Source organism: Phymastichus coffea, unplaced genomic scaffold (assembly GCF_024137745.1).
Source record: "Phymastichus coffea isolate CEN01 unplaced genomic scaffold, Cenicafe_Pcof_1.1 PCOF00112, whole genome shotgun sequence".
Classification (NCBI taxonomy): Eukaryota; Metazoa; Arthropoda; class Insecta; order Hymenoptera; family Eulophidae; genus Phymastichus; species Phymastichus coffea.
The window spans coordinates 382,610-407,755 of NW_026706923.1; the positions used below are offsets into that span (position 1 = coordinate 382,610).

The 25,146-nt window shown below is 45.5% G+C and overlaps 3 protein-coding genes across 3 annotated transcripts; 2 read left to right on the forward strand and 1 right to left on the reverse strand.

Annotated features, from left to right (window-relative positions):
• The first annotated feature begins 868 nt into the window (after positions 1 to 868).
• LOC131670565 (transmembrane protease serine 7-like) lies at positions 869 to 5,412 on the forward strand. The gene is made up of 10 exons (XM_058946268.1): positions 869 to 1,547; positions 1,742 to 1,796; positions 1,889 to 1,998; positions 2,690 to 2,794; positions 2,985 to 3,115; positions 3,246 to 3,376; positions 4,198 to 4,385; positions 4,536 to 4,670; positions 4,777 to 5,001; positions 5,096 to 5,412. The coding sequence occupies exons 1-10, from the start codon at positions 1,458 to 1,460 to the stop codon at positions 5,393 to 5,395; spliced, it is 1,470 nt and encodes a 489-aa protein (XP_058802251.1). The 5' UTR covers positions 869 to 1,457; the 3' UTR covers positions 5,396 to 5,412.
• A 603-nt stretch (positions 5,413 to 6,015) lies between these two features.
• Positions 6,016 to 25,096, reverse strand: LOC131670566 (nuclear migration protein nudC). Its single transcript, XM_058946269.1, has 8 exons — positions 25,064 to 25,096; positions 24,910 to 24,986; positions 24,722 to 24,799; positions 24,440 to 24,643; positions 24,198 to 24,377; positions 6,502 to 6,696; positions 6,230 to 6,432; positions 6,016 to 6,155 (listed from the first exon to the last, which is right to left on the reverse strand). Exons 2-8 carry the CDS (start codon positions 24,982 to 24,984, stop codon positions 6,104 to 6,106), a joined length of 987 nt encoding a protein of 328 aa, XP_058802252.1. The 5' UTR covers positions 24,985 to 24,986; positions 25,064 to 25,096; the 3' UTR covers positions 6,016 to 6,103.
• LOC131670567 (uncharacterized) lies at positions 20,813 to 23,764 on the forward strand. Its single transcript, XM_058946270.1, has 3 exons — positions 20,813 to 21,101; positions 22,400 to 22,799; positions 23,292 to 23,764. Exons 1-3 carry the CDS (start codon positions 21,015 to 21,017, stop codon positions 23,315 to 23,317), a joined length of 513 nt encoding a protein of 170 aa, XP_058802253.1. The 5' UTR covers positions 20,813 to 21,014; the 3' UTR covers positions 23,318 to 23,764.
• Positions 25,097 to 25,146: the final 50 nt, after the last annotated feature.

Sequence of the window (25,146 nt, forward strand, 5' to 3'; positions counted from 1 at the left end):
CATTCAGTTAAATGCATTTAAAGCAAAACCACTCAATTTAAACTAATTTAAAAATGCACATTGTATATGTACACTGTCCAAATTTTTATTCGCGACCCGCGAAGTTCAAAATTCAAATTATTTTCGACGATTGAGTATCGATCGCATTAAACGGATTTTTTCAGACAAATTGCGGGGGCACAATTTGCCAAAATAAGTCCTTGACCTGACCTTGTTTCGTCGAAAATTATTCGGATTTTGAACTTCGCGGGTCGCGAATTAATGTTCGGATAGAGTACGAGCATTGAATTTATGTTGCACAAATAATATGATGATATCATTCAGAAAACATTTTTATTTTTAATCATTCATTCTTGAAGATTGAAACTTTTGATAGAAAGAAAATTTATTAGCTGTCAACACACTGAGCGATAAAATGTAAACGATTCAATATAGCTACATACTTATATCGCAATGAAGCGCACATAATACGCGGCAGTACGTTGACGACTTAATTATTTCGTATTATCGAAAGTTACAGAATCGCCGTTGAATATTGATATGAAAACGATATGAATTGAGAATAATATTCCATTTGGAGAATCGTAAATTGAAATTTATACAAACTCGTCATTTTCGCATGCTTTCATCATTTGCGCCCCGGAATTTCCTTTGTCAGTCTTCCCCGAGAGTTCGCGACGTTCAGTTCTAGAAATCGAAAGTTAAACTATTTTTCGATTGGTTACAATATAAGAAGTAGAGTGAACTCGCAAAAATTACTTTGCACGCGAAATTGCACTCCGTTTCTTGAAGCCTCCAATTACAGCGCAACGCACCATATATTTCTCGACCATAAGTATCCTCGTAAATAAAACCTTACGTCTAAATCCACAAAAAAACCACCAGCTCGTAAGATAAACTTCCATTCGAACGCGGGCATTAAATTAAGTCGAACAACACAAAGAAGAGAAAGAAGTAACCGCTCAATTTTGTTCAGGCACGAGCAATTCCCGACAAAGGCCCAAAAGTATGTGCTTTAAGTATCCATCCGCGAAAAGGAAGCGAGCGAGAAGAAGAAAAAGAGCGATCCCAAGCTGCGTTCGACGAAAGAAGTCTTCTTTGGTCGTTTCAAAAATACTCGAACCGCGGGTCGTCATTTAAGGTAGAGGGGGGAGACAGAGCGTGCGTGCGCGTGTGTGTAGGGCTGCGGATGGTCTCGAACACACTGCATGTGTGCGCGCAGTGGGCCCTCTCGTCGGCAGCAATCGCACAACTGTGTATGAGTGTGTGCCGTATTAATAGCCCGCGGCTTGAGGTCGTCAGTTGTTGGCCTGGCGCTAGCGCGTGTGCAAGCCTGCTTTTAAATTGCCGGTATAGCCGCCGCGGTGTGGTGATGCTGGTGTCATGGTGCAGGTCGTCATGACGCAGCTTCGGCATCCACCTTCACCGCCGTCACAACCACCAGCGTCCAGCTCGTCATGATGGTCGCACTGTCGCCTCTACTCGTCGCCGTCGTCGCCCTCCATGTCGCCGTAGCCGCCGCCGCGTCCGCTCAGCAGCGCAAACCGGTAAGCTTTTGTGCGTTGTTTTATGTAACGTGAGACGCGCACCGTGCAACGCACGAACACGCGCGCCGGATTCCAATGTCTCTCTTTTTTGCCCCCCCCCCCTTCCCTGGTGCTCTCGCTGCGGCCAGCACGCTCTTTAAAGCCCTCGTTCGCGCAAAAATTGCGTTTTCATCGAAGGACCATTCTAATTCCAGCTCGAGTCGTCGCGTCAAGGATCGTCCGTTGCGTCTCATCGGAGACAGGCGAATGGTGAGCACTCATACCGGTTTCTTTTTTTCACGAGCATCGTTTTGTATTATGGTATGGGCGCATTGTTGTGTTCCCGGGTACGTCGCACGCAGTGAGCGAGTACACGAACTGGAGCGACTGGTCAGTGTGCGACAGGTACTGCCAGCAGAATCGCGTCAAGCGCTGCCAGCTGAGAGAGAGATGCGGTCGCACGATTTTACGAGTGAGTAAACATTATAGCGAGCTTCTTTATTTTTTCTTCTTCGCAGTGATGCGCGCGCGCACCTTATCTAGACTACAACGTGTTTTCAATCACGTCGATCGCTACGACGATCAATTACTTGTTCTTTCGCTCTGTCGTCGTTGGGAAAACTAGGTTGATATATTATAGTATAATCGACACGCGTTCACTCTTATGAAGCTGTCTGATATTTGATAAAAATCCGATCTTGTTTATTTCGCTTTTATCGTCAATGATAAACGAAAGATTCATCGAATAAAATCATCATATTTTCGAAGGAAATGTGGAATTTCATTCCAATCTACATAATTAAAAAGTTGACCTTTCTTGCCAATGAAAAGTGAGGTGATTTATTTGGTTGTTTATTTTCGGGATGCGCCAGGCCATTATGTCTTTCTGCTCTCTGGTCATCGGGAAAGTATACTTTATCGATCAAAGATTAAAGCCGCGAGTGTATTTTTACACTGTCCTTCTTAAATTCCATTTGCAGTCGAGTTTATTGAAGAACGGATTTTCAATTCTAAAACGTATAAAAAAAGATTCGTTGAGTAGACACTTAGATGAGACGCATGCAGTGTCAATAAAAATGTGAAGTAACTTTGATCAGGTGTACAACGAATAAAATGGTTCGATGTATTCAATCATTTTTTTTGTTTGTTTTGTATGTCAAAAGGAGGAGCGAGTGTGCGAGCACGGCGGATTGCGCAAAAACTCGCGCTGCAAACATCACCAGCGACGAGCAGCTCGTCGAAAGCCCAAGCGCTTTCGGATTGTGCAAGTTAGTGTTATCGTCACTTCACACTTTACAATATCGCGTGCCTGACATTTGATGATTAGCCCTCGTGTCACACGAGTTGGACCACGATTTACTGGAAATTTCGTCCGATTTGACGATGCTTTTTCCTCGGATTAGTCACTGTGCATTGAACTTCTCAGAACGTTAAAATAATTCGATATTTCTTTGAAAGATTCCTGAAGAAGCCAAACCACGTCATGGACGAGGCAAACAAGGCGATAATAAAGACTGGTTCAAAGGACATTACGGGAAGTGGAGCAAATGGTCGAGTTGCACACGATCGTGTACCACCCAGCGACATCGGTAAAATTTATTCAAACTTCTCGTTTCTTTTTTTATCTCCGCGCTCTTTTAATATATATAATTTATGAGTGCAGCTTTACGAAATTGTGAATTATGTTCGATATAAAAAATCATTTATTGCGGTTTTCAGATGGTGCAGAATACCGGGCCTCTGTATGAAAGATGTCATTCGGCAGACTGCATACTGTTACTTTCAAGGCAGTTACTGTCAGAAGTGGATTCGACGAAAATTCCGCAATAATTATGATGATTCTAGTAATGGTAAATATCACCCATTCCTTCCGATAAATTTCATTCGATGATTACTCACTAACGGAAACCAAGTGCATTTTATGTATTTTGACCTGCTGAACACGAATTTCGTTGGTGGCTTGCTATATCAATAGTTAATTAGTTATTAACAATTTAATTGTTTAAATGATCCTAATTCGTTTATTAATCAACTTACCAATATTTTAAAAAGGACCATGTATTCTTCTAATAATTCATAATAAGTCCATAATCTTTTTCAGATCCGATATATATCAAATAAAACTTGAGATATTGCAATTTTAGTTAAACGGTTCTGTCGAACGCATGCATGTCTACTCATTTGTGTTCGGGCTGCCTATGCCATATAAGGTAGCCAATGCATGGCATAATTCCGAGTTTCGCTGTGTTGATTAGTAAATTTTTTATAACTATTTATACAATTCAATTGTTAATGATCAATAATTTTATTAATTCATGGCGGGCTACTGATATGATGCGTTATAAGATAAATAATGTATACTTGTTTTCAAAAATATGGTAAGTTGATTAAGAAACTAATTATTGCCATTCGAGCAACTTAATTATAAGTAACTAATTCATTAATTATCTGTTAATTTTTAAGTACATCACCATCCAAATTTTTGTTCAGAGCAGGTCAAAATACACAAAATGCACTTGGGTGGCTCCCGTTGCCCCTGCCGGCTGCGAAACCATTTTGGATCCTAGGACTATATTTCTTTTACCCATCCGCGGACATGAATTTTTAATTTTTTTATTTAATATATGGCATTATTATCTAACGATTATTTAAAAAATTCTGTTTGTTTCAGACTTAGTTGTAGATAAATATGATCTCAATATAAACGGTATTGAGAATTCAACCCATGACGAAAGTAGCTGGAAATGTGGTGTATCGAGCAAAGATACAAGGCTCTCGTATTTAACGAGGATAATAGGCGGTCGACCAGCTACACCGGGTAGTTGGCCGTGGCAGGTTGCTGTGTTAAATAGATATGGTGTGAGTTTATCCAAAGTAATACAATCGAATTTTAAAGAAATTCAGTATTTCTATAGATATCCATCCATGTTTGATTGATTAATTGTTCGTATATAGTGTGTATTAGATTTGTAACAGTTATACGATGTTAATGGTTGATAATCTTATTAGGAGGCTTTTTGTGGCGGCACTTTAGTTTCTCCACGTTGGGTGCTCACAGCCGCTCACTGCGTTCGAAAACGCCTGTCAGTTCGTATCGGAGAGTACAATCTCTTAATCAAAGAAGGCACTGAAGTAGAATTCAGAGTAAGTCGATACATATATGTAGAGCATCTAATGATGTCCAATCGTAGTAAAGTGTTACAATTTTATTAACGTTCGTTTTAAAATATGCTTTTATTTTCTATAATAGGTCGACTACGTCGTAACTCATCCAAAGTACAATGCTCACACAGTTGATAATGACATTGCCTTGTTAAGATTGCCAATAATTTTAACTCCCGCAGATTCTCGTGGAATCGCATGTCTTCCAGCACCCTGGCAGGAATTACCTTCCGACCAGCTGTGCACTATTATTGGTTGGGGAAAAGCCAATGCTTCGCATGAGTTCGGAACGGATGTTCTTCACGAAACCAAAGTATGCCAAATATATCGTTGCATAACGCAAGTTTCACTGTTTCACTCTCCTTGATGAGTTATGCAAAATTTAATGAATCCGATTCTCTTTCTAGATACCAATCGTTTCAGACACGATGTGCCGAAATGTTTACGTGGATTACAAAATTACCGGCAATATGTTTTGCGCCGGCTACCGTAGCGGAAGAATGGATTCGTGTGCCGGTGACAGCGGCGGCCCATTACTCTGTCGTGATCCCGAGAAAACTGAACACCCCTGGACGATTTTTGGAATAACTAGTTTTGGGGAAGGTTGTGGAAAGCGTGGAAAGTATGGCATATATGCGCGTTTGTCGAACTACGTACATTGGATCAACAAAGTTATCAAGCAGACGGACACGGATGACGAAGATTAATGCCTTTAAATGAGAGCTATATTCTGAGACAGTGTTCGATTAGATGGTTGACGTTTTGGGACTAACTTACAATTATCCTTTGACAAATAAAAATATGAGTCATTTAACCGACGAAAAACCATCTGAAAGTGATAGAAGCTATGTAAATTATATTAATTCTTTCTTGATTTAGCCATGTTAATTTATTTTACACATAGGACGATTTTTAAGTGCCTAAATATGTAGTAACAAAGTTTGTCGTCTCTAGTGGATCAATCAACTTAGAAATGCTGAGATACTTAGAGTGACAATAGTTTTTGTAACTTAGAAAAGAAAAGAATGTGACAAGTCTATTTTTTGTATACGATTTAAAAAATATATGTATAAATAATTAATTTTAAGAAACAGGCAGAATTTTTATTTCACTGAGAAATGTTGTTGATATGATTACTATAAGAACAATTTCATAACATTAATAATGCACATTTAATAATATGACGAAAGAAACATTAAAAAAAGGTTTTAGATATAAAAATTGCTCATGTAAAATCATTTGATTGTAATTAAATTATCAAGTACTTTTAAACGACGAAAATAACTGTTATACAGTCAAAAAAAAAAAGTAAAACCTTGAGGATTTTATACTTTCGAATCATCACTCATTTTCTCTTATAAATATCATAATTGGAAACTTGTAATGTAAATAATAAATCTTATCCTTGAGTTAATTTAGTTGAATTTGCATTTTGAAAAGTCCATTTCCGGATGTTGTTCCATGAATCTGTAATAAAATTGCAAATAATTAGTATAAACGCTGCACATTTATAGTTTATGGATAAACAGTGACAAGATTACTTTTTAATGACGTCCTGTTTCTTTTGGTCGTCGGACGTCGGCAATCCCATTTCTTTCTGACGTTGATCGTACATCATCTTCTCAACCAGTCCACGAGTCTCGCCATCCAAGTCAGACAATTTACTAGGTTCTGGGTTGATTTTTTTTGTGCTGATTTCGGGGTCAGATGTGATCAAGTGAGCCCACCATTGCACTTTGTTTACCTGTAAGTTTGACAAAACGTATTAATATGCATTGTCATTTGGAACTCGTACACGCAGATGTCTCTTCACCTTTTCCAAGTTGAAGAGCAAAACTTTGCCATCCTCGATGACCCACGTTGAATCTTCAAGTTTGATTTCATGCGGTAAATCGCCGTCGATGATCGGATCCTGAGCTTTAAGACCACATCTCAAGTGATTTTTCGTTATCACAACAGACACGTCTTTTGATCGTGCGTTGAACTTCACATTCAGCGGCACTCTCACCTGCAAATGAAACGTAATTCGCTATTCATAGTTTTCAGAGTTTTTAGTAAACGAGCGGAAATAAATATAAATAATTGCTTTCTCAATTACATAAGTTTGTGCGTTCATCTTCAAGCGTTGCGTCGATTGCTCGAGTCATTCTTTTACCTAACCGTTCCCATGTTTCACGACTCTTTTACGACATCGAAAATATTCAAAATCCCAGTTAAGGCACCCGAGTCAATCGAAATTACTCCATTTATCTAAATTTTGGGAGAATAAATTGCTATCCGATCGAGTGGGACGATTGGTAGTCGAAGCTCGCTTCTGTGCCAAGCGACTATTATGAAAAAGAAAAACTTTAGAAGCTTCGAGTCGTGCAAAGCTGTTCAACTTTTTTGATTGAAAAGCGCCAACGGCCACTTATCTTCATTTTTCGGCGCACCTATACTCCACGGAAAAACAATGCCGAGCCTTACGAAAACTCATGTCCTGCGAATCGTTATTGAAACGAAGGACGGAAGAGAAGAAGATAGTTCGAACGGCCAACTTGGCGCAGCTCGGCAACAATGCCACAGCGAATGGCCTGCCCTTAAGCTCGTCTGAAGCGCAACGGCGAGCCAGCGAAACAAAAGCACGCTCGAGAGGCATCGACGCGTGGAAACGGATCATGGCTATGCGCACGTACGTATACCCACGCGCGGCTCTCCTCGCGACTTTAACTGGCGTCCCGCGCGACAGGATGGCGAAGGCGCGGAGCGCCAATACTTGGCTACTGCCGTGCACGCGATCGTCCAAATCACGGCTATAGGCGTCCGCGCGTGACAAGTCGACGAATCTCTTCGGCCGCAGCGTTAATCGCCCGTGAAATTGTATTTTCACAGCCGCGGCGCGATTCGCTTGGAACGACAAGCAGCTCGCGTCACGGCGCAGTCGCGCGCCGCCGGGCACCTTGAACCCAAAGGCGAAATGCAAATGCAGCGCGCGCGCTCCCTTGAACTTGCACGGCCCAAATGCGTGCGACGCGCAACGAGCCAAGGTGATCCTTTTGCGCGAGCGCGCGAAATCGACGTACATGCAATCGGGCGCCGAATGACGACGCGCGAGAGAGCCTCGCGATTGGCAAAAAATAAAACAAAAATTCGGGCGAAGCGCTGCTTGCGCAATGCAGTTCCCACATCGCTCGACTCGCAAGTGCGCGCACGCACGCACGCCTTTTCACCCAGAAATTTCGTGCTGAAGACCACGTCTCTCTCTCTCTCTCTCTCTCTCTCTCTCTCTCTCTCTCTCTCTCTCTCTCTCTCTCTCTCTCTCTCTCTCCTCTCTCTCTCTCTCTCTCTCTCTCTCTCTCTCTCTCTCTCTCTCGCGTGCGCGCGCGCGCGCCACATCCTTTCCTTACGTAAGCCCGAGCGAAAAAAAAAATTGGAGTCACTTGCACTTTCAAGTTCAAAGTGTGCATTGCGTTACGCGCGTGCAAATCTTGCGTAACTTGCGCGACGCAAGTGCATCGCTGATGCAGCGAGTAGCGCGCCGTGCGAAGGGGCTTTTGGCAGATGACGGCAACGAGATTTGATAGGGAAGAGCGAGGCAGTCGGAAATATGTGGGCTCGCGTAAAGGCACGTGAAAAAAGACGAGACGGGGAACGCCGAGGCAGCGTAAATGGGCGACGTATATCGAGCGACGAGGATAAGCAGTTGAGTGGAAAATATTGTCCGATTCGACGCTTGACTCTCGACAGATGTCAAATTGGTGCGCGAGCGCTCCTGAGTCGTTCGCTTTGCCAGTCAAACTAAACTTCAAACTGAAGAAAATGATTAGGCCGGGGACGCTTGTGACACCTTTCTATGTCCATAAAAGAAGAAGAGGTGTCCGATTCCTCAAAAAAGAACACACATTTTACCGTAATTTGTTTGGGTTTTGATAAATACGAACAATTATAGCGTTTTGCTGATTTGAAAAAAAAAAAAAAAAGATTTGTACGGATCGAACTGTGTTGGAAATCACATCTATTTTATTTTATTTAATTACATATATCCTATTTTCTTTTCCTCTCGGAATCTCAACCATACGAAGCTCTCTGAAAGCTGTAGCACTGCATAAAAAAACGCATTGCTAATTAAATTTGACAAGATCTGTAAAGACCAACATTTCGAGGAGCAAAAGACAAGCCAAGATATCGTTATCGACTTATTTCGAGGCGTAGATTTCGAATTCAAATGCACATTCTCGTTAACTTTTCGTCATTTCCTATTGAATTAAAAAAAAAATGACGCCAGTATTCCTACGGGCAAGGGTTAGATTGTACGTACACTTGACAACGATGAAAGCGAAAAATCAAGTGCGTGCAGCCTGGATGTTGGATGAAAGTGATACTTGACGACTGGAGAAAATTGGTGGCGAGCGATGGTAGCTTTTTGGTGGAATCGAATACCGGTTATAGAGCGTGAAGAGGCTACTGCGCGAGCTGTAAAAATGTTGACTACAGGTCAAAGAACGGCCTTGCTGCCTTTTTTTTTGGCCGATTTCTCCGTCGCTTTAACACGTCCTTGCCTAACAGACGCGTCCTTTATCTATTATTATTATTATAGGCGCGAGAGCACGCATCTCTCTCTCTCTCTCTCTCTCTCTCTCTCTCTCTCTCTCTCTCTCTCTCTCTCTTACCAAGAGAGATTTCGAAACAGGTGGAAGGCACAAAAATTTTCACAATGGCACCATCGAAGTACAAGGATAATGGAAGTCATTTCGATTATACGATAAGATAACAGAGGTACAATCCATGGGCACGCACCACTTTGGTTGTCTTACTTGTTCTGAATTCAAACATTAATTATCAAAACGAGACAGAGAGATAGAAAAAACGGTAATGTTCCGAAACGTATTGATCGGCTTCGTTGAACATTTACAATCAGTTTCTTATCGATGGAGTTGCCGATGACGATAAAACATTTGAATTTTATGGAAACAGCGTGCTTTGCCAATTTGAGATGCAAGAACAAGGTGGTAAATAGATTCACTATGATACTCGAGCGAACAACTTTTTCGAAAACATTCGTCCGCGACTCGCGCGTACCTCCGTTTGTTTTTCATCAACGGTCATCGACATTTTAATCTAATTTGCATTCCTCGACGCCACGACATGCGGCGCGAGATTCCCAGACGAAATCCCTGGGCGTAAAATCAGTTTTCCCCGATCGTAAAAAAAAAAAAAAAACCCGCGGCCAGGCGATACCACAGGTAAGCGAACAACACCGCAACGCCATTTACAATTATTCATCGGTTATTTTTGCAAAAGTCGATCGGCAAACAAAGGACGATGATCGAGCGGCATCGGAAATCGCGAAAAAAATAAAAAAGCGCCGGGCCAAGGACTCTCGGCGGCGGAGACGAGGTGTAAAAAAAGATACACGAGGAAAGAGAGAGAGAGAGAGAGAGAGAGAGAAAAAAGCGGGAGTTGCAAGCGCCGTCGTCTGACGTTAGAGAGCAAGGACACGCACGCACGGGCTTATGGGAAAACCGGCATTCCGAGCGAGCTGGTTTTTGGCGCGGGTGCTAATTTTAAACGCCTCTGGAAAGCCCAACCTAGCGCGCGAGATAGGTCATCGCACACCGATGACCGGATGCCTAGTTTTTTTTTTCTTCTTTTTCTTCTTCTTTCCAAGCGAACATTTTACACTGAGCATGATCTCATGCATCCTCAGTCGAAAATCGCTTCCGCGACCAGTGAAGTCTTCTTGTTTGCTTTCTTTGACAACTGCCATTCAAAGCGGACCTCCTGTGTTTGCTTTATTTCGCAATCGATTTTTATACATCTCTAATCGTTACGTGCACGTGGCATAATTCATCACGTGGCAGTTCACTTGCCCCTCTTTATTTACCAACGGCTCTTTAATCGAAAGTCTTGGAAGGCAATTAAAAAATCATCATCGTTCGCGAGTTTCCTTGCTCAAAGTGACGATGAAAAAAAAGCAGCACGCATAATTCCATGGGATGCGCGTATGAATATGCTATTTAATACTTTTTTACTTTTTTTCCTGCTCATGGCACGCACGAGAATCATTAACGCTCGTCCGTGCATAATTACCAATCGAAGAAAATAACCGTTCGAGTATGTACCTCTGGAAGGAAAAATAAAATAAAGTAGCAGTCTCCCGAGGACAAAGTGTAATAAACTTGAGATCCGCCGAGACATAGTAAAAACTTGACCGGTAGCGAAGAAAAAAGAAAAATAAAAATAAAAAAGGCGCGAGAAATTGAATCGACCCGCAATGCCGCGTAGTAACAGATGTTCCATCGCGTACGTACGCCGTGGGCAAATGAAAATAACGAGGAAAAAGGAAAACCACGGGCTCGAGAGGCCGCGTGGGCACACGCACGCACGCCCAGGTCCCGAGGAGAAGCGCCGAACTTGAAGCCTGGAATTCAATGCCGAAACATTGAGCGCGTCCGCGTCCCGCGGAGCATTAAAAAGCTACTGCTCGCTCTGTATTTTTGTGTTTTCACCGTATACGCCTGGATAGTCAGTCACGGCCGTTCATCGACTGCCTATGGCTTACATAACGCGACGCGTACGTAGCTTTTCTCTCTCGCTCTTTTCGTCCGTACTTCTTGGTTTCTTTTTTTTTTTTGTTTTTTTGTTTTTTTTTTCGGTCGATTTTGTATCGGCTGATTGGCCGGACGATCTCCGGCGTGCGTTTGACGGGCGGCATCGGCTATGACAGACATTTCCCAATATTCTCGGAACTTGTGCTTTTGTCGTTCGAGTAGATACGACTTTTTTGACAGCTTCGGCGAGCCTCCAAATTATAAAAGATCGATCTCATCCCTCGCTGTTTGTTTGTTTGTTTTTTATTTTCTTTCGTTCGCTCTTTCGATGATCTTAATCAATGCCTACCGTCAACTGTGCAAAAGCATATCTAGATAAATTACAGTTTTGCTCGAATGTTAAAGGCGAAGCCTCTCTCTTTCTGGCTCGCGCGCACACGAGGATGATTTATTTTCGGTCACGCAGTCAAGGATGTGAAGCGCGCGAAGCCTGTACGCGCGCGCGAACGGCCGAAAGTGCCTCGCGAGCTGGCGCGGCGCGCATCATCCGGCGGCAGCTGCGGGAATCTCGGTGGACGACAACGCGCGCGCGGCGAAGGCTAATTGCCACAACACAATGAGCGGCCTATTCACCTTGGCGCGGCGATGCACGCGGCAGGAGGGGCAATTAATGCCTGGGCAATTTTCACATGCGACTCGCCGTCGCCGGCCGCGCGCCATCGCTCGCGCGTCCTTTTTCGCTTAGACAAATAGACGCGCCGCGACCATTATAAAGTATGCGCGGCGCGTATGTAACACGGCTGCATAAGTCGAAGGCGAGGCCTGGAGAGAAAAAAGGATAAATAAAGCAGAGGAAAAATTTTAATAACCGACCGGCCTTCTCTGAATTCGTCAAACAGTCAACAATCGACAAGTCATTTTTCAACGCCTTAATTGTTTAATCGTATCCCGTTTGCGGCATTGGATCGTTTAATGCGGATGCCGATGGATTGGGGTTTTCGCCGCGCCGACTTTATGACGGCTAATTTGCCGTGTATAGCACGCGAGTTTTTTTTTTTTTTTTTATATGTACGTTGGCTCTATTTCGAAAGACGCTTCTGGATATGAGCGATTGTTTTGTAAGCCCACATGGTTTTTTCCTCCATGCGGAAGTTTAGACATATCCCGATACGAAGGGAAAAACTAGGACTCGAAAACGAGAGACGAGTGATGACACAAATGCTCTTCGTTTGGATTGATAAAATTCTTTCGAAAAAAAAAAGAAAGAAAAAAAAACTCGTCCGAGCTAAATATTTTATGTTCGTAAGCGTGCAAAACTAGTTATATTGCAACCAGCGTTGAGCATTTAATCGAAGGCTCGAGTGAAGCCGAAGCGTGACGGCAAATCAAAGGCGAAGGAGTACGAAAGAAGAGCCAGAATAACCACGGCGAAAGGCCAGTGAGCTTTCGCTGAGCAGTGCATAACTGGAGAATGCCAGCGGTTCGTATTAAAAGCAAGCGGCGCGCATTGTAATTTTGAAAGAAAAAGCGCCAAGGTGGACGAGAAGAAGAAGCTATAGCGCTGATTGTCGAGTCAGGTGGCGTAGAGGTCGGTAATTAGAAGGAGAGACGCTACTGCGCGTATATATATATACACTTGAGCGAGGATTAAATCGCGATGGGCAAAAATGGGAAGGCGTGAGCGGATGAGGCACTGGGACAAGGCTGCCAGGGATCTATAACTATCGGGGTTAACAGCTCTCTCTCTCTCTCTCTCGCGAGCGCACGCTTGTTGAAAAAAAAAAACTCACTCGCGCGCGCCGCGATCGTCGTCATTGTTTATACCGCGCAGGTGTTTTATTCTGGCCGACGCTCTTTCTCTCCTTGCTCAATGCAAAAAGCAATGCCTTCGATTTTTCTGGACGCGTATCGACAATTGCGGAACGACGGCAAACCTCATTTAAATACAATGCGTCTGAGAATTCCGAGTGTTGCGTCGGATGATTGATTTGGAATTTTATTTTCGTCGCAATTTTTGTGCTATATCGACTTTCGTGATTTGCATGATTTTACATACCGGCAGAATTTGTATTTTATCAATCGAATGAAGACGAGAGCCGCGTGGAAATTGTCAGAATCACGCTCGATCAACGTCGACCCTGTCTTGCTTGTAAGCATGTTATAGGAGATAACGCCGTTTTCCAGTGGACAGTGTTCTTTTTTTTTATTCCAGCTGAGAATTGCGGACGGTTGTGGCTTAACGAGGACGTCAATTCAAACAATCAACTAAAACATGTACGTCGATTCCCTCCGCTCGCGCGCGCCTCGCGAAGTGCTCGTCTTCTGTCCTTTCTCGCGGCCAAAGGAATGTTCATCTTGGCTCTTTTCAGTCGCGCGGCTGGAAACGGCCATATTACATAATTATCAACGCCACGTTGTATCAAACCAAACAGTAATAATGCAGTCTTGATTAATCATCCAACAACTTCAAGCATTTTTGGTATATTTATTACCGTATTTTATTGCTAACGAACGAGACTAATTTTTGTATACGTTTATTTACGATAATTAATAGTTATAAATTTACAAATTACGTTAATCCATCGAAAATTTATGCAGCTGAAAATGCCAAAAAAATTCAAGCATTGTCTACGACGCTAAACACAAAGAATAAACGAGGAGAAAAAGGTCTAGCCGGCATATCAGATCGTCTGACCGAAAGTGGTTGATTTTTTAATCGTCAAGCGTCAGTCGTGTAAAAATTTAAAAAATGTTAACCATCCATTCGATGAATCTACGCGCGTAGCTGGAGCAGCGTGATTCACGCTCGCTCATTATACTCCAGTCGTGTGCTCATCTTCGTTGCTACGAGCGGTGCAGCGGCGAATCCGATTTCTCTCTCGATAGCCTTTAATTGAATCTAAGAACAAAAAGTCATTAGCCGATGCGAAATATGTAATTCCTTCCCCTCCCTGCCGCGAGTGATTCAACGGCAGCGCGAGATGGAGAATACCGCGCGATTTCATAATTAATAATTGGCGCGCCTGCGATCGATGCATAATTAATATACCGACGTTTTCTCGCACATATACTTCACGCGCTGAAACTCGCGGTATCACGATAAATTACGCGCGCTATCGCGCCAACAATCGGCGGTAACTCTTTTTTTTTTTCTCTCTTTTCCCTTCCTCTTATATAATGCGAAACAAAGCGCCGACCGCCGTCGGCGAATAGCAAAGATCGCGAGCCGAGACGTCACTGCTGCCATTCTTTGGCTCGGCCGCGCGGTTTCGTTTGCTGCCTGCGGCCGTCCGAAAACAACCTTTCTCGCGCGGCGCGGCTGTCGTCGGGCATGCGTCGCGGGACGGATTTCCGATAAGAGAAAAAGAAATGTGATAAAACAGCCCCGTCGAGATATTCGAACGCGAAGGCCACTTGCCGACGGACTCTCTTCGCCGTACCTGCAGCTCGCGGCGCGTCGGACGCCATGAGCGCCGACGGGGATTCGAATATCGCGCGCGCGCTCGTTTAGCTCTCCGACGTGCCTCGAACACGCTGCTGCCTCGAGACGGCAGCTCGCGCTGCGCGTTACGGCAGTCGTTGCATCGCTCGTGACTCGGTCGAGTTTTCAAACGCGACGTGCTTCGATTAGCAGCTGAATGTCAACAGCGGTCGCAATAACAATTGCCCCCCCCCCCTCTCCTTCCCTTCTCGCAATCCCACAAAACGACGTCCATCGTCGTAAACGTACAACTCGCGCTTGTGTGTAGCAGTCACGTTGCACTAGGTCGGGATGATCCTTTCACTTGCAATTTTTTGCCGCAAAGCTCTATGGTGCATTCAACTGGTTAACCTTCACGGTTCTCTCGCTTTCTCTCTCTCTCTTTCTCTCTCTCTTGCACTCGGCATTCGCGGGCTTGAACTGGTTTTCGAGCTGGCCGCAGTTTCCCTGGATGCTCCCACCCCTTGGCCGCGAGCGCATTTTTGCAGCGGGCAAACTGGAAAGTGTCGTTCTTCTCTGTTTGTCGTCGGACAGTTTTCCGCGGGCGGGAGAAGGGAGCGGCATCGCGACGCGGCCCTGCGTCTCGCGCGCTTGGATTCTCGTATAGCTCGGGGCAAGCGCACGTCGCGCGGCGCAAGACTATTTTTAGAGCGCGCGCGTCGAGCCCCTCCGATTCACGCCTGCGTGCAGCTCTCGCAGAAGCCCGAAAGGCGCTCGGCGGCGCGAGTGCGCGTCCGGGGACAGAGACGCGCCAAAGAAGGAGCCGGGAGCTGGAGAGTTTGGCGCCGCGCGGATCGCCGTGCGTCGCGACGGCCGAGAAAAGGGACGCTCCGCCGAGCCAGAGCCATTCCAATCTCGGCCCAGCGGGTGAGAGATGCGTCTCGCGTGGCAACGTCGGAGCCTTGATCTTGAAGGAGAGCGGAATTTCCAAGATTACGATTGCGCGCACCTCCGCCTGGCCTGGCTACAGTCCCAAAAATCCCCGACGCGCGCCGTCCTCGCGCGTGACCACTGCTTCTCTCCTCGCTAACGGCACGCTCGCTCGCGCTCTTATCGCAACGCCTGCGATAAGCCGAGACTTATTTATAAACGCGGTCGTTGTTCCTTGCGATCGCTCCCTCCTACTTTCGGCAATTTTCATTGAAAGGCTCTTCTCGTGAGAGTCGTGCGAAGCCCATCATCATTTTTCCGCGCGCTCTGCGCTTTTGTGTTCTTCTCTTTGTTTTACGAACGAGTTTCAAAATACCGCTCGGCGTTTTGTATTGCGCGTCGCGCGTTCGTTAAGCGTTTGTATTTGGAGCACAAGCGACGAGGAAATCGCCGATTCGTCGAGGATTCTTCTCTTACGGCTACTGCGATACATATACGCGCGCTCGCACTCGTCGTAGCGATAAAAACAACGAGCGATTCAAGTTTTCTTCAATAATTTTGAAAAAAAAACAAAAACAAAAACAAAAACCAAGCCTTGGATGCTCTCGACCACATGCACTCGCATTGTCGCACGCACGTGATTAAGAAACAAAAGCGCGCCAACGCGTTAATAATAGCGAGGCGTAATGCGCCACGGATGTGTGAAGCGTGAATCGGAGTTTGCAATTAAAACGAATTGTAGCTAGCAAATGAACAAAAAAAGGAAAAAAAGGAAGAAGAAGAAGAAAAAGAAGAAGAAAAAGAGAAGCCAATCGGCATTGGGACTAGAAAAGCAGCGTCTTTACGTAACGCAGCATGCAAATTTTCTTCGTTCTTTTTTTTTCGACGTGGCCGGGCCCCTCGCAACGGACACACCTCCGGCGGGCTCTTTTTGCACGAAGAACGTGTTCCGAATCTCCTTCTTCTTCTTGCACATCACGCGGAATCACGAACGCGCGAGGCGTGTTGGAGCACTGGAAACTGTCGATAACTCAGTCCGCCCATTAAATCATCGGTATCGCGCCGCCTCGTCTTGCAGCTAATTAACGTTGTGCGCGGGGCTGGCATTATGCTTGTCTGATTTTTTCTTTGTCGTATCGTTGCTGCTGCTGCAAAAAAGCGCAATTTACATCGGGCAATACCGCGAAGATTAATTAGACCGACCTTGTTCTTTGCGCGTGCGTCTCGTTGACCTTTGTCAGCAGGAACCCCGGAAAAATAATTGAAAAACGGTAAAGTGCAAAGCGAGAAAAAACGCGCGTGCGTTCGTTGTGATTATTAGTACCGTTTTGTTCCGGAAAAAAATAATTTTCTTGGCGAAACGATTATCGCACTTGTACGTTGCTGATTAAAAAAAAAAAAGAAAAAAAAACAAAGATAAGGAAGACAATTATTGTAAAGCTTGGTTTCTAGCAACTGAGAATAAGAAAAATTTGTTACGTCAAGTTCGATTACGTAAATTTTCATCAACGTTATTATACAAAACTAATTAATATACATTATGTACACGTAACGGAAGTATACTTTTCTGTGCTTTCAATGTACAAAAGGAATGGATGGTTCGTTTACGGATCTTTCTTATTGGCATACCCTCCAAGGACGACAAAAACGCAGCCCTTAACTATTGTGTCCTCAAATGGATTCGTTTCAGAAGACTGCGCATTGACTTTCGAAAAGAGCATCCTTGAGTATTTACCGACAATTTTTTTCCCTTGACCACGTCGACGTATTCCACTCTCAGGTCTGCGTTCAATCCGCTCGACGAAAGAAAAAAAAAAAAAAAGAAGAAAGAAGAAAGAAAAATACTTATCACGATGGCATAATATTATGCAGGTGTGCGTTTGCCGAGTCCATTAAAAACTTTCACGAGGCTCAAAAGACGAGTGAAAACTTGGGAAGAAAGGTGGTGCCGCGATTACGTAAAAGTGCGTACGGACGCTCCACGGATGTGGCAAACGGATAATCGCTAAATCTCGAGTCGTTCGATTGAATAACCAGAATTAGCACAAACCCACGCGGGGAAACCCCCCATGGCAGGCTTGAAAGTTGCCCAGCCATGATCGTCCTTGAGCGGCCGCCGACTGCAATTTTAGAAGTGGAAAAGCGGCGCTCCAGGCTCGAGTCGCGGACAATGGACCGCAGGAACGCGCGGCGCTCCGTTGTTCGCCGCCTGCTCCGCTTTGCGTCATGCCGCGTCTTTGAGGAATGACGCGCCGTCTTTTCACGCACGCAGACGGGACTCTGCGTTCCGCCGACGCGTCAAACGTTAACGGCCGATTACGGACGCGACGAGCGGATAAACGTCAAATTACTCGAGGCACGTGTCGAGTGATAGTCGCTGTCGCGTGCCGAGCTCTTCACTGAAATTCCGATCTATGCGGCGCTCGACCGATCGAGCGCGGACAAAAGAACGTCCGCCGGCTATCTGTAAGCTCATCAAGGATCGTCGCGCATGCATCTCCGTCGTCATTGGAAGTCGCATTCCGCTTCTCGCAATTAAGAAAGGGCGAGGGGAGGGGGCAGGGCTAAAAAGGCCGATGGTGTTTCGTGCGAACAAGTAGGTCAATCTGTCGCCGAGACAAAATTTAAAAAATGAAAAGGAAAAACAACCGCAGCCGCCTGCACCGTTGTAAAAAGACACTGCCCCTGACGAAAAGAGGTATATCCTTTTTTATGATTCCAGCGAAAGCGATTGATTGCCCTCAAGGACCTCGGCGCTGCCGCTGCTATTAATAAACCGTGCTTCTCGCGGGCCGAATTTCAGCTCGATTATCTCTCTTTATGCCGCCGCCCGAGAAGAAGTGCGCGTACGACGGCAGCGGCGCCACGCGAGGATCCCGCTCGGCGATCCCTTTCGGCCTTCTCGCGCGCACGGAGAGAAGGAAGAAAGACGAAAAAAAAAAAAAGGAAAACGATCTAGATCGGCGCGCATGACGCAGGCGCGACGCGTGTAGGAAGCTGCGCGCGAGGCGTCCCTGGGCGGCCGGTCCCGGCCGCTCTCGGCCGGCGGCGCCGCTGACGCGCGCACCGCAAGGAAGTGCGAGGTCGCGCCGCGGAAAAGCGCGCGCAGCGCTCGCCTTGGCGCTGTAGCGAGAACGGTGCGCGTAGCGGCCGCGCGTCGCCGTAGCCGGAGGCTCGTAACGCTGCTTTTTGCGGCTACGCGCCTCGGCCTTACGTCATCCGCGCCGGCTGCAACAATGCCCGCGACGTGGCTCCGTTAGAACGTTCTCGCGGCCGCGCGGACTCCTCGCTTCTCTCCTCCGATGTGTATGCGATGCCCCCCCCCCCCCCCCCCCGCCCAAAGCCAGCGCTACCTGCCGTAGCGGAAGCGCGCGTATGATTAATTACTTGCCGCTTTTTTCTTCTTCTTCTTTTCTTTCCTTCTTTCGTTCTTTCTTTTTCGCCTATCGGCGATTTATCATTTCCGAGTGCTGCGGCTGTCCGACGAAGGAAATGCATTGGATAACGCACGCGCGGCGGCTATTTTGTTTATGCGGCGGCGAAAATATCGGCGGATTGGTGAAAGTCAGGTTTTAGGCGCGAAACGTAAACGACTACGAGAGATGTAATTGGATTTGTCAAGAGACTTGGTTAATATGTAAAGACTTAGCGAGTGAGGATTTTTTGAATTTTCTTCAAGGAGTTCTTTATTATTATTTTTTTTTGATAATCTCACACGACGTTGCGAATTCATTTTCTTATGTCTTCTACACTATATACGTTTTCTTGTGTTCTCCAATTTACGCTTTTCGCACGCTATTCTGAAGCATACCGCCCGAGAGAAGCTCGCACACGAGATGAGAGAGTCTACTTTCCCGCGCTAGTTAGCTGATGTTATTTCAGACGTTATAGAAGAATCCCGCGTGTTGATCATCCGAACCGTACTGGGATAGGAGAAAACAAAACAAACTAACGCGATCTGTCGCTCGAGGATATTCCAACAAGACGAGTTCGCGAGAAAAATAATTAATCCGATTAAAGTCGGCCAACGCATTGACACATCGATGAAATTCATCAACTTATACAAAGACACTCGCGTCGCGTTCTACTTAAGAAATTAGTAGGCAAAGCTTCTCGACAGAAAAAAAAAAGATTGAGCAATTACGCGCAAACATTGCATGTTGGCCAGAGATCCTTTCAGATGTAACACGCTCACGCCTCCGATTTTGCAACGCAGGCAATAAGTGTCAAAGCCGCGCGCGAGACAGGTCGCCATGGAATCGCCATGGATTGGCGCCCCCCGAAAAAGCAAGCGATTCGGAGAAGAACGAAGTCTCTAAAATAGTCAGGCGGTGTCGCAAAAACAAAAACAAAAAAGCATCAATTGCCATCGGCGACTGCGCCGAAAAAAAACAAAAAATCAAAAAACACAAAGCAAAAACAAAAAAACGAAAAAACAAAAAAAAACCCAGCGCCGACGAATAAACTCGTTCCGCTCGTCGTTCGACCTTAACATTTTTCTGGCGCGCGCTGTTTGCCTTAACACGTCAATTCCGTTACCGAATCGACGGTGACCCCCGCGACTAAAATGCAATTTCATGCTGATGAGCTTCGACCATTCTGATGGGGGAATTTTCTTCGGCGATTCATCGCTCGCAAATTGAACAGCGTGAATCACGCCTGGCAATTGTGTGGATCGCTAGCTGTATAACAGCTAACGACGTCCGCTCCGTCCGAAAAATCGTATAGCTCCGACGACGACGGTGCTATTTTATTCCGATGACGACGGTGAATTGAAGGCGAGAGAGGAGGCCCGGGAAAGAAGCTGCTCGTGTGCCCCGCGTACAACCACGGACAAGTGTTTCGGCGGGTGTCGGATTGCGCGACCAGGGAAGGTCCGCGAAAAACCGAGGCAGCCCTCCGACGAAAAAGGCAAGATAGCCGAGCTCGGGACCACTGTCTGACAGCGGAAGGAGGAGCGCGTGGTAAGGCGAGGGAGAAGACCAACAAAGGGCAGACGCGCGCGTGTAGGGTTCTTCTTCGTCCAGCCGCACACGCAAAAAAGCCATACAGGTACAGCCGAGGTGGAGGATATATATACAGCAACGGCAAGAGCGAGTCTTTACGGTCTCTCTCTCTCTCTCTCTCTCTCTCTGCCTGCGCGATCGCTCGCGCGAGGTGGGAGAGCCGAAGGTATATAAGCGCAGCGTGGCTCGCGAGTGAACGTCAGTCGTGGCTACATCGCGTAATACTGTCTAACTCGTGCGCTGAGAGAGAGAGAGAGAGAGAGAGAGAGAGAGAGAGAGAGAGAGAGAGAGAGAGAGAGAGAGAGAGAGAGAGAGCGAGAGAGAACACAATCGGGAGAGCGTCTAGTGCGCGGATCGACCGAGTGCGATTGTTATTTTTGTATCCTTTGGTGCGCCAGTGAACGAAACGTTTAAATCTCCCACATCCGAAGCCCGAAGGATGCTGCAGTCCAACGTGCCCGAGATGAGAATCGACGTCGACGGCCCAGCGATCGTTGGCGAGCACGACGACAACGCCAGTTTGGAGGTAAACAACAGTCGTCTGGTCCGCAGGCTTGTCAATGAGATCGGGTCGGGTGAAAACGAATTGCCGGCGATCACCTTGTAGCGCGCCCTCGTTCTTTCACTCGCTGTTCGTCAATATCATTACCGCCTCTCCCTCTCTCTCTCTCTCTCTCTTACTTTTCTTTTTCTTGCGCTCGGCGTTATGCAATTCGTCCTTATCGCGGCGTGCTCGAAGCGAGTCGCCTAACGGCGTCGATGATCGAAGCGCAGCTTTTACCATCTCGATACGGAGAGTCGACGGGAGACTGACGCAAAAAGCAACCGTCGATGGATCCCCCGAAATTTCAACCATCTAATAACCATGTGTCGAGTACTCACGTAACAATAGCTGCTGATCGAGCGAAAGGAAGAGAGACAGAGAGGCTATACATAACAATCGTTTCCCCATTTTCGACGGGTTACGGCGGATTACGTTGCTGATGAGTTCCTAGCCGCGCAGAAGAGTCGACCGCGCTTTTCTCTCTCAACGTCGTCTCGTTGCGACATGAATCGATTTGACAAGGACGCCAGAGACCCCGGAAACTTTCACTGTATACGGGCGCGCGCGGATTCTAACGACGCCGGAGAGGATACGTCGCCCAGCCGATTACGCGCCTCTTTTTATGAGACTTGTCGTCTGGACGGAGAGGATGATGCGCTGCTCGCGTGTAACCAGTTCGTTGCACTCTCCCAGCGTCCCTTACGTGTGTGCGTGGGTGTCTCGACAGAAAGAGAGTTCGTCCACCTTTCTTTGCGCTTCCTTCTCGCTGCGTAGCGACGACTGAATTCAAAAGAAAGAAATTGCAGTCCAAACGACTCGTGCGTACCTTTTCGAATGACTGCGAGCGAGGCATGCAGTTTCGTAACGCGATAGATTAAAAAATTACAGCGCCGTGTCGTGGAGCGCAGAGAGAGAGAGAGAGAGAGAGACTGCATGGAGTGGAGCCTTGCACGCCTGTAGGCGTTAGTTTCGTTTTTTACAAATGCGTAGCCGATCCGCTCTCCATGCAGAGCAGCTCTGCACCGCGAAGGCGTCTCGTTGCCTTGCCGCGTGTCTCTAGAAAGTCAGGAGGCGCGCTCCGTTTTTGTCTGCTCCGTCGTGTGCAGCGCGCCTAATGTACGGCCGCGGCAGCTTTGATCCGTCGCCCGGGCAACGCACGCGGCGAATGCCGTGAAACAGGCGCGTCGTCGCGCTGGCGCCAAAGGTCTCTCCCGCTCGGGAATTCCCCGTCGTAGAGAGCGCCCACGACGAAATGAAACGACCGCGGATTTGCATTGCAGCAGGAGCTGGCGAAAAGTCTGTCCAACTTCGTGATCCCGCGGCCGTCGCTAGTGGTATCGTCGACGGCGAGCAAGAGCAGCGACAACAGGACGTGGGAGTCGCCGTCGCGCGGCTCGACGGCGTCGTCGACCCAGAGCGCGGCCTCCGGCACGCTGCTGCTCACGGCGGCGAATCTGGCCAACCTAGCTAAGCTTCACCCGCCGACTCTGGAGCCGCCGAAGCAGCTGGACAGCGTCAGCGTGGCGAGCAGCACGCACTTCACGGTCGTCAACGGACTCGGCAGACCGAGCGTCGTGAAGAAGAAGTCGTGGTGCGCCAGGAATCAGCTCACCGTGCTCGTTTGCAGCACGAGCCTGCTGTTCATGCTCGGATTGCTTCTCGGCGTGCTTTACATGGACAGTAAGTATGAGCGCGCGCTCCTCCTTCTTCTGCCGTGCTGTTGCTCGGCGCGCATCTTAAACGCGCGATTTTTCATCTGACGAACTTTCGGAATGTCTCGGAACGCTTGATTTGCTATCTCGAAACTCGACTAGCAATGCAATGCTTTACCCGTTATTTTTGCCCATTTTAATCATTAGCCAGTTCTGTTTTGTCAATATCTTGAACCTTCGTAACGAAGACAGATAAAAAGCAGCGTTAGATCGGACATCAAAATTGCTACATGCTTACATATATGGATCACGTAATGTTTTCTTTGTTGTTGCTCTATGATCATAATGCTTGCGTTATGCAAATGCCACACGATGCGACTGAATTAGATTATACTTTTTCAGCGATTATTTCACGTCTCCACCTACATATCGTAACGTTTTTTTTTCTTTTGCTTATGTAAAAAAAGTAAAAAAACGCCACGATCTCAGCTGTCAACATTTACTTTGCTTTTTGTTCCAGTGCGAGTCCGAACCAAATACAACTGAAAGGCAGTCTTGAATCACCCATTATTCGTCGTCGTCATAAGTTTAACGCATCGCAAACATATATTACAATGCATGTTCTTTCGTATATATAGCGGTACTGTAATACTTTGCAAGTATGTGTATTCGATTTCGCTTCGCGCGCCACTTACACGTCATTATCATTCACAATTGTAGCGTATGCTGCGGCCGTGTAATTAGTTCGTCGCGAGGCATATCATCAATCTTTACTCTTTTGTATTGCTTAGAATTTAAGTTAATTTAATCGAAATAGCGTGAATGAAAAGAATTAAAAAAGAAGATATTAAATTAGCGAATCGACGTTGGACATTGAAGCGAAGAATCGAGCTGGAAGCGGCGAATCGTCGCTAAACACTCTATGTGTCTGTGATATTATATTGTATGATTAAAAATAAAGCGATCAAGGCAAAATAGCTTTCACTATTTACAATGGCATTCCGCTTACTTTTATTCTAGTCTGAACCTTTCACCTTTTTCCTCCTTAATGCCTACAATTCAATAAGAGCTATAGAAGATATTCATGACCTTGAAGCGATGAGGTTGAATTAAGTTTACAAGTTTTTCAACATGTTTAGCAAATTATTGTGGAAGTTTTAGATCTAGATCTTACCGCATGCAAAGTAAATTTATCCAATTTAAATGAAGAAATTAATAAACAGTTGAATAATTAATTCATTGCGCTATGAAAGTTATTATTTTATATAATTTTTAGAATAATAATAATAAAATAAATAACTCTTCTAAAATTTGTAGATTTCTCACAAATTATATTTTAAGAATAAATATCTGGTAAAAATTAATCTGATTCCTTGAAACGATAATTAGCTATAATAACTCATAGCACGAAAATATTCTGTCTTACCTCAACATCCTGGAGGGTCTGTGTCCATCTGTAATTTGGCATGTCAGCACCATTGCCTATGTTGGGCTTCAGTTTGTTCTTTTCAGTTTCATCCTCATCTTCGTCACCTGGACCACTTTCCTTCTTGCTCTCTTCCACCTTATCACTTGTATTAGCAGTTGTATTTTTTTCAACATTTTTCTACAATGCAAAATATCAATGATGTTGTGGTTACCTAACTACATGCAAATTACCATGCATACCTTAGAATCAATTTCTTCTTGTAACTTAACAGCTTGTTCATCAGTTAATTCAACAATTTTAGAATCATGTTCAAGAGCTGCTTCTTTCTTTTTCTTCTCTATTTTTTCTTTCCTCTTTCTCTCCTGCTCAGCTCGTTCAGCCTTCTCTTTATTTTTCTTAGTTATTGCTGTGGATTGATACTTTTTGAATATACTATTGACAAGCTGAAACAAAGAGAACACCAATGTTTGGATAGTTCTAGAAACAACTAAATGAATTGTAGTCTTTAAATTAGAATTTACCTTCTCAGCAGCACCTTCATCTCCTCCGGTATAAAAATCTGTTTTTCTTGCTAGGAAACTGAATATCGTTTCCAAAAGCTGAAAAAATATTCCTTAGAATTAAGCAAAACCATGACAAAGAGAAATTAAACTTCATAAGTTAACCTCGCGGAAAGATTTAACTGGTACAATTTATAATTATTACTCACGTCTTGAACTCCACCTTCGTGTTGCTGAGCCATCGACAGCAGTAGTCCGTCGAATTTCTCCTCATCCATTGTCATTGCTGTGTTTGATAATAAAATATATGTTCAACAATCGATATTTTTCTCACTAATATTGAATTCTTTTTAAAAACGTTACCGCGTGGATGTTTGTTTCCTCTCACTGGTTGGTTACCATCGAGAGACACAAACACAAGACTTATTCTGAATTCATTCGATTGG

What these genes read in the sequence shown, in the direction of transcription:
- LOC131670565 (XM_058946268.1), top strand. Translation starts at nt 1,458, where the DNA reads ATGATGGTCGCACTGTCGCCTCTACTCGTCGCCGTCGTCGCCCTCCAT. An exon ending in TCATCGGAGACAGGCGAATG is followed by an intron (nt 1,797 to 1,888) that starts GTGAGCACTCAT and finishes CGTCGCACGCAG; the next exon opens with TGAGCGAGTACACGAACTGG. An exon ending in TGTACCACCCAGCGACATCG is followed by an intron (nt 3,116 to 3,245) that starts GTAAAATTTATT and finishes TGCGGTTTTCAG; the next exon opens with ATGGTGCAGAATACCGGGCC.
- LOC131670567 (XM_058946270.1), top strand. Translation starts at nt 21,015, where the DNA reads ATGCTGCAGTCCAACGTGCCCGAGATGAGAATCGACGTCGACGGCCCA. An exon ending in ACGACAACGCCAGTTTGGAG is followed by an intron (nt 21,102 to 22,399) that starts GTAAACAACAGT and finishes TTTGCATTGCAG; the next exon opens with CAGGAGCTGGCGAAAAGTCT. An exon ending in CGGCGTGCTTTACATGGACA is followed by an intron (nt 22,800 to 23,291) that starts GTAAGTATGAGC and finishes TTTTTGTTCCAG; the next exon opens with TGCGAGTCCGAACCAAATAC.
- LOC131670566 (XM_058946269.1), bottom strand. Translation starts at nt 24,984, where the DNA reads ATGACAATGGATGAGGAGAAATTCGACGGACTACTGCTGTCGATGGCT. An exon ending in ATGAAGGTGCTGCTGAGAAG is followed by an intron (nt 24,644 to 24,721) that starts GTAAATTCTAAT and finishes TCTTTGTTTCAG; the next exon opens with CTTGTCAATAGTATATTCAA. An exon ending in AGACCCTCCAGGATGTTGAG is followed by an intron (nt 6,697 to 24,197) that starts GTAAGACAGAAT and finishes TTTCATTTGCAG; the next exon opens with GTGAGAGTGCCGCTGAATGT.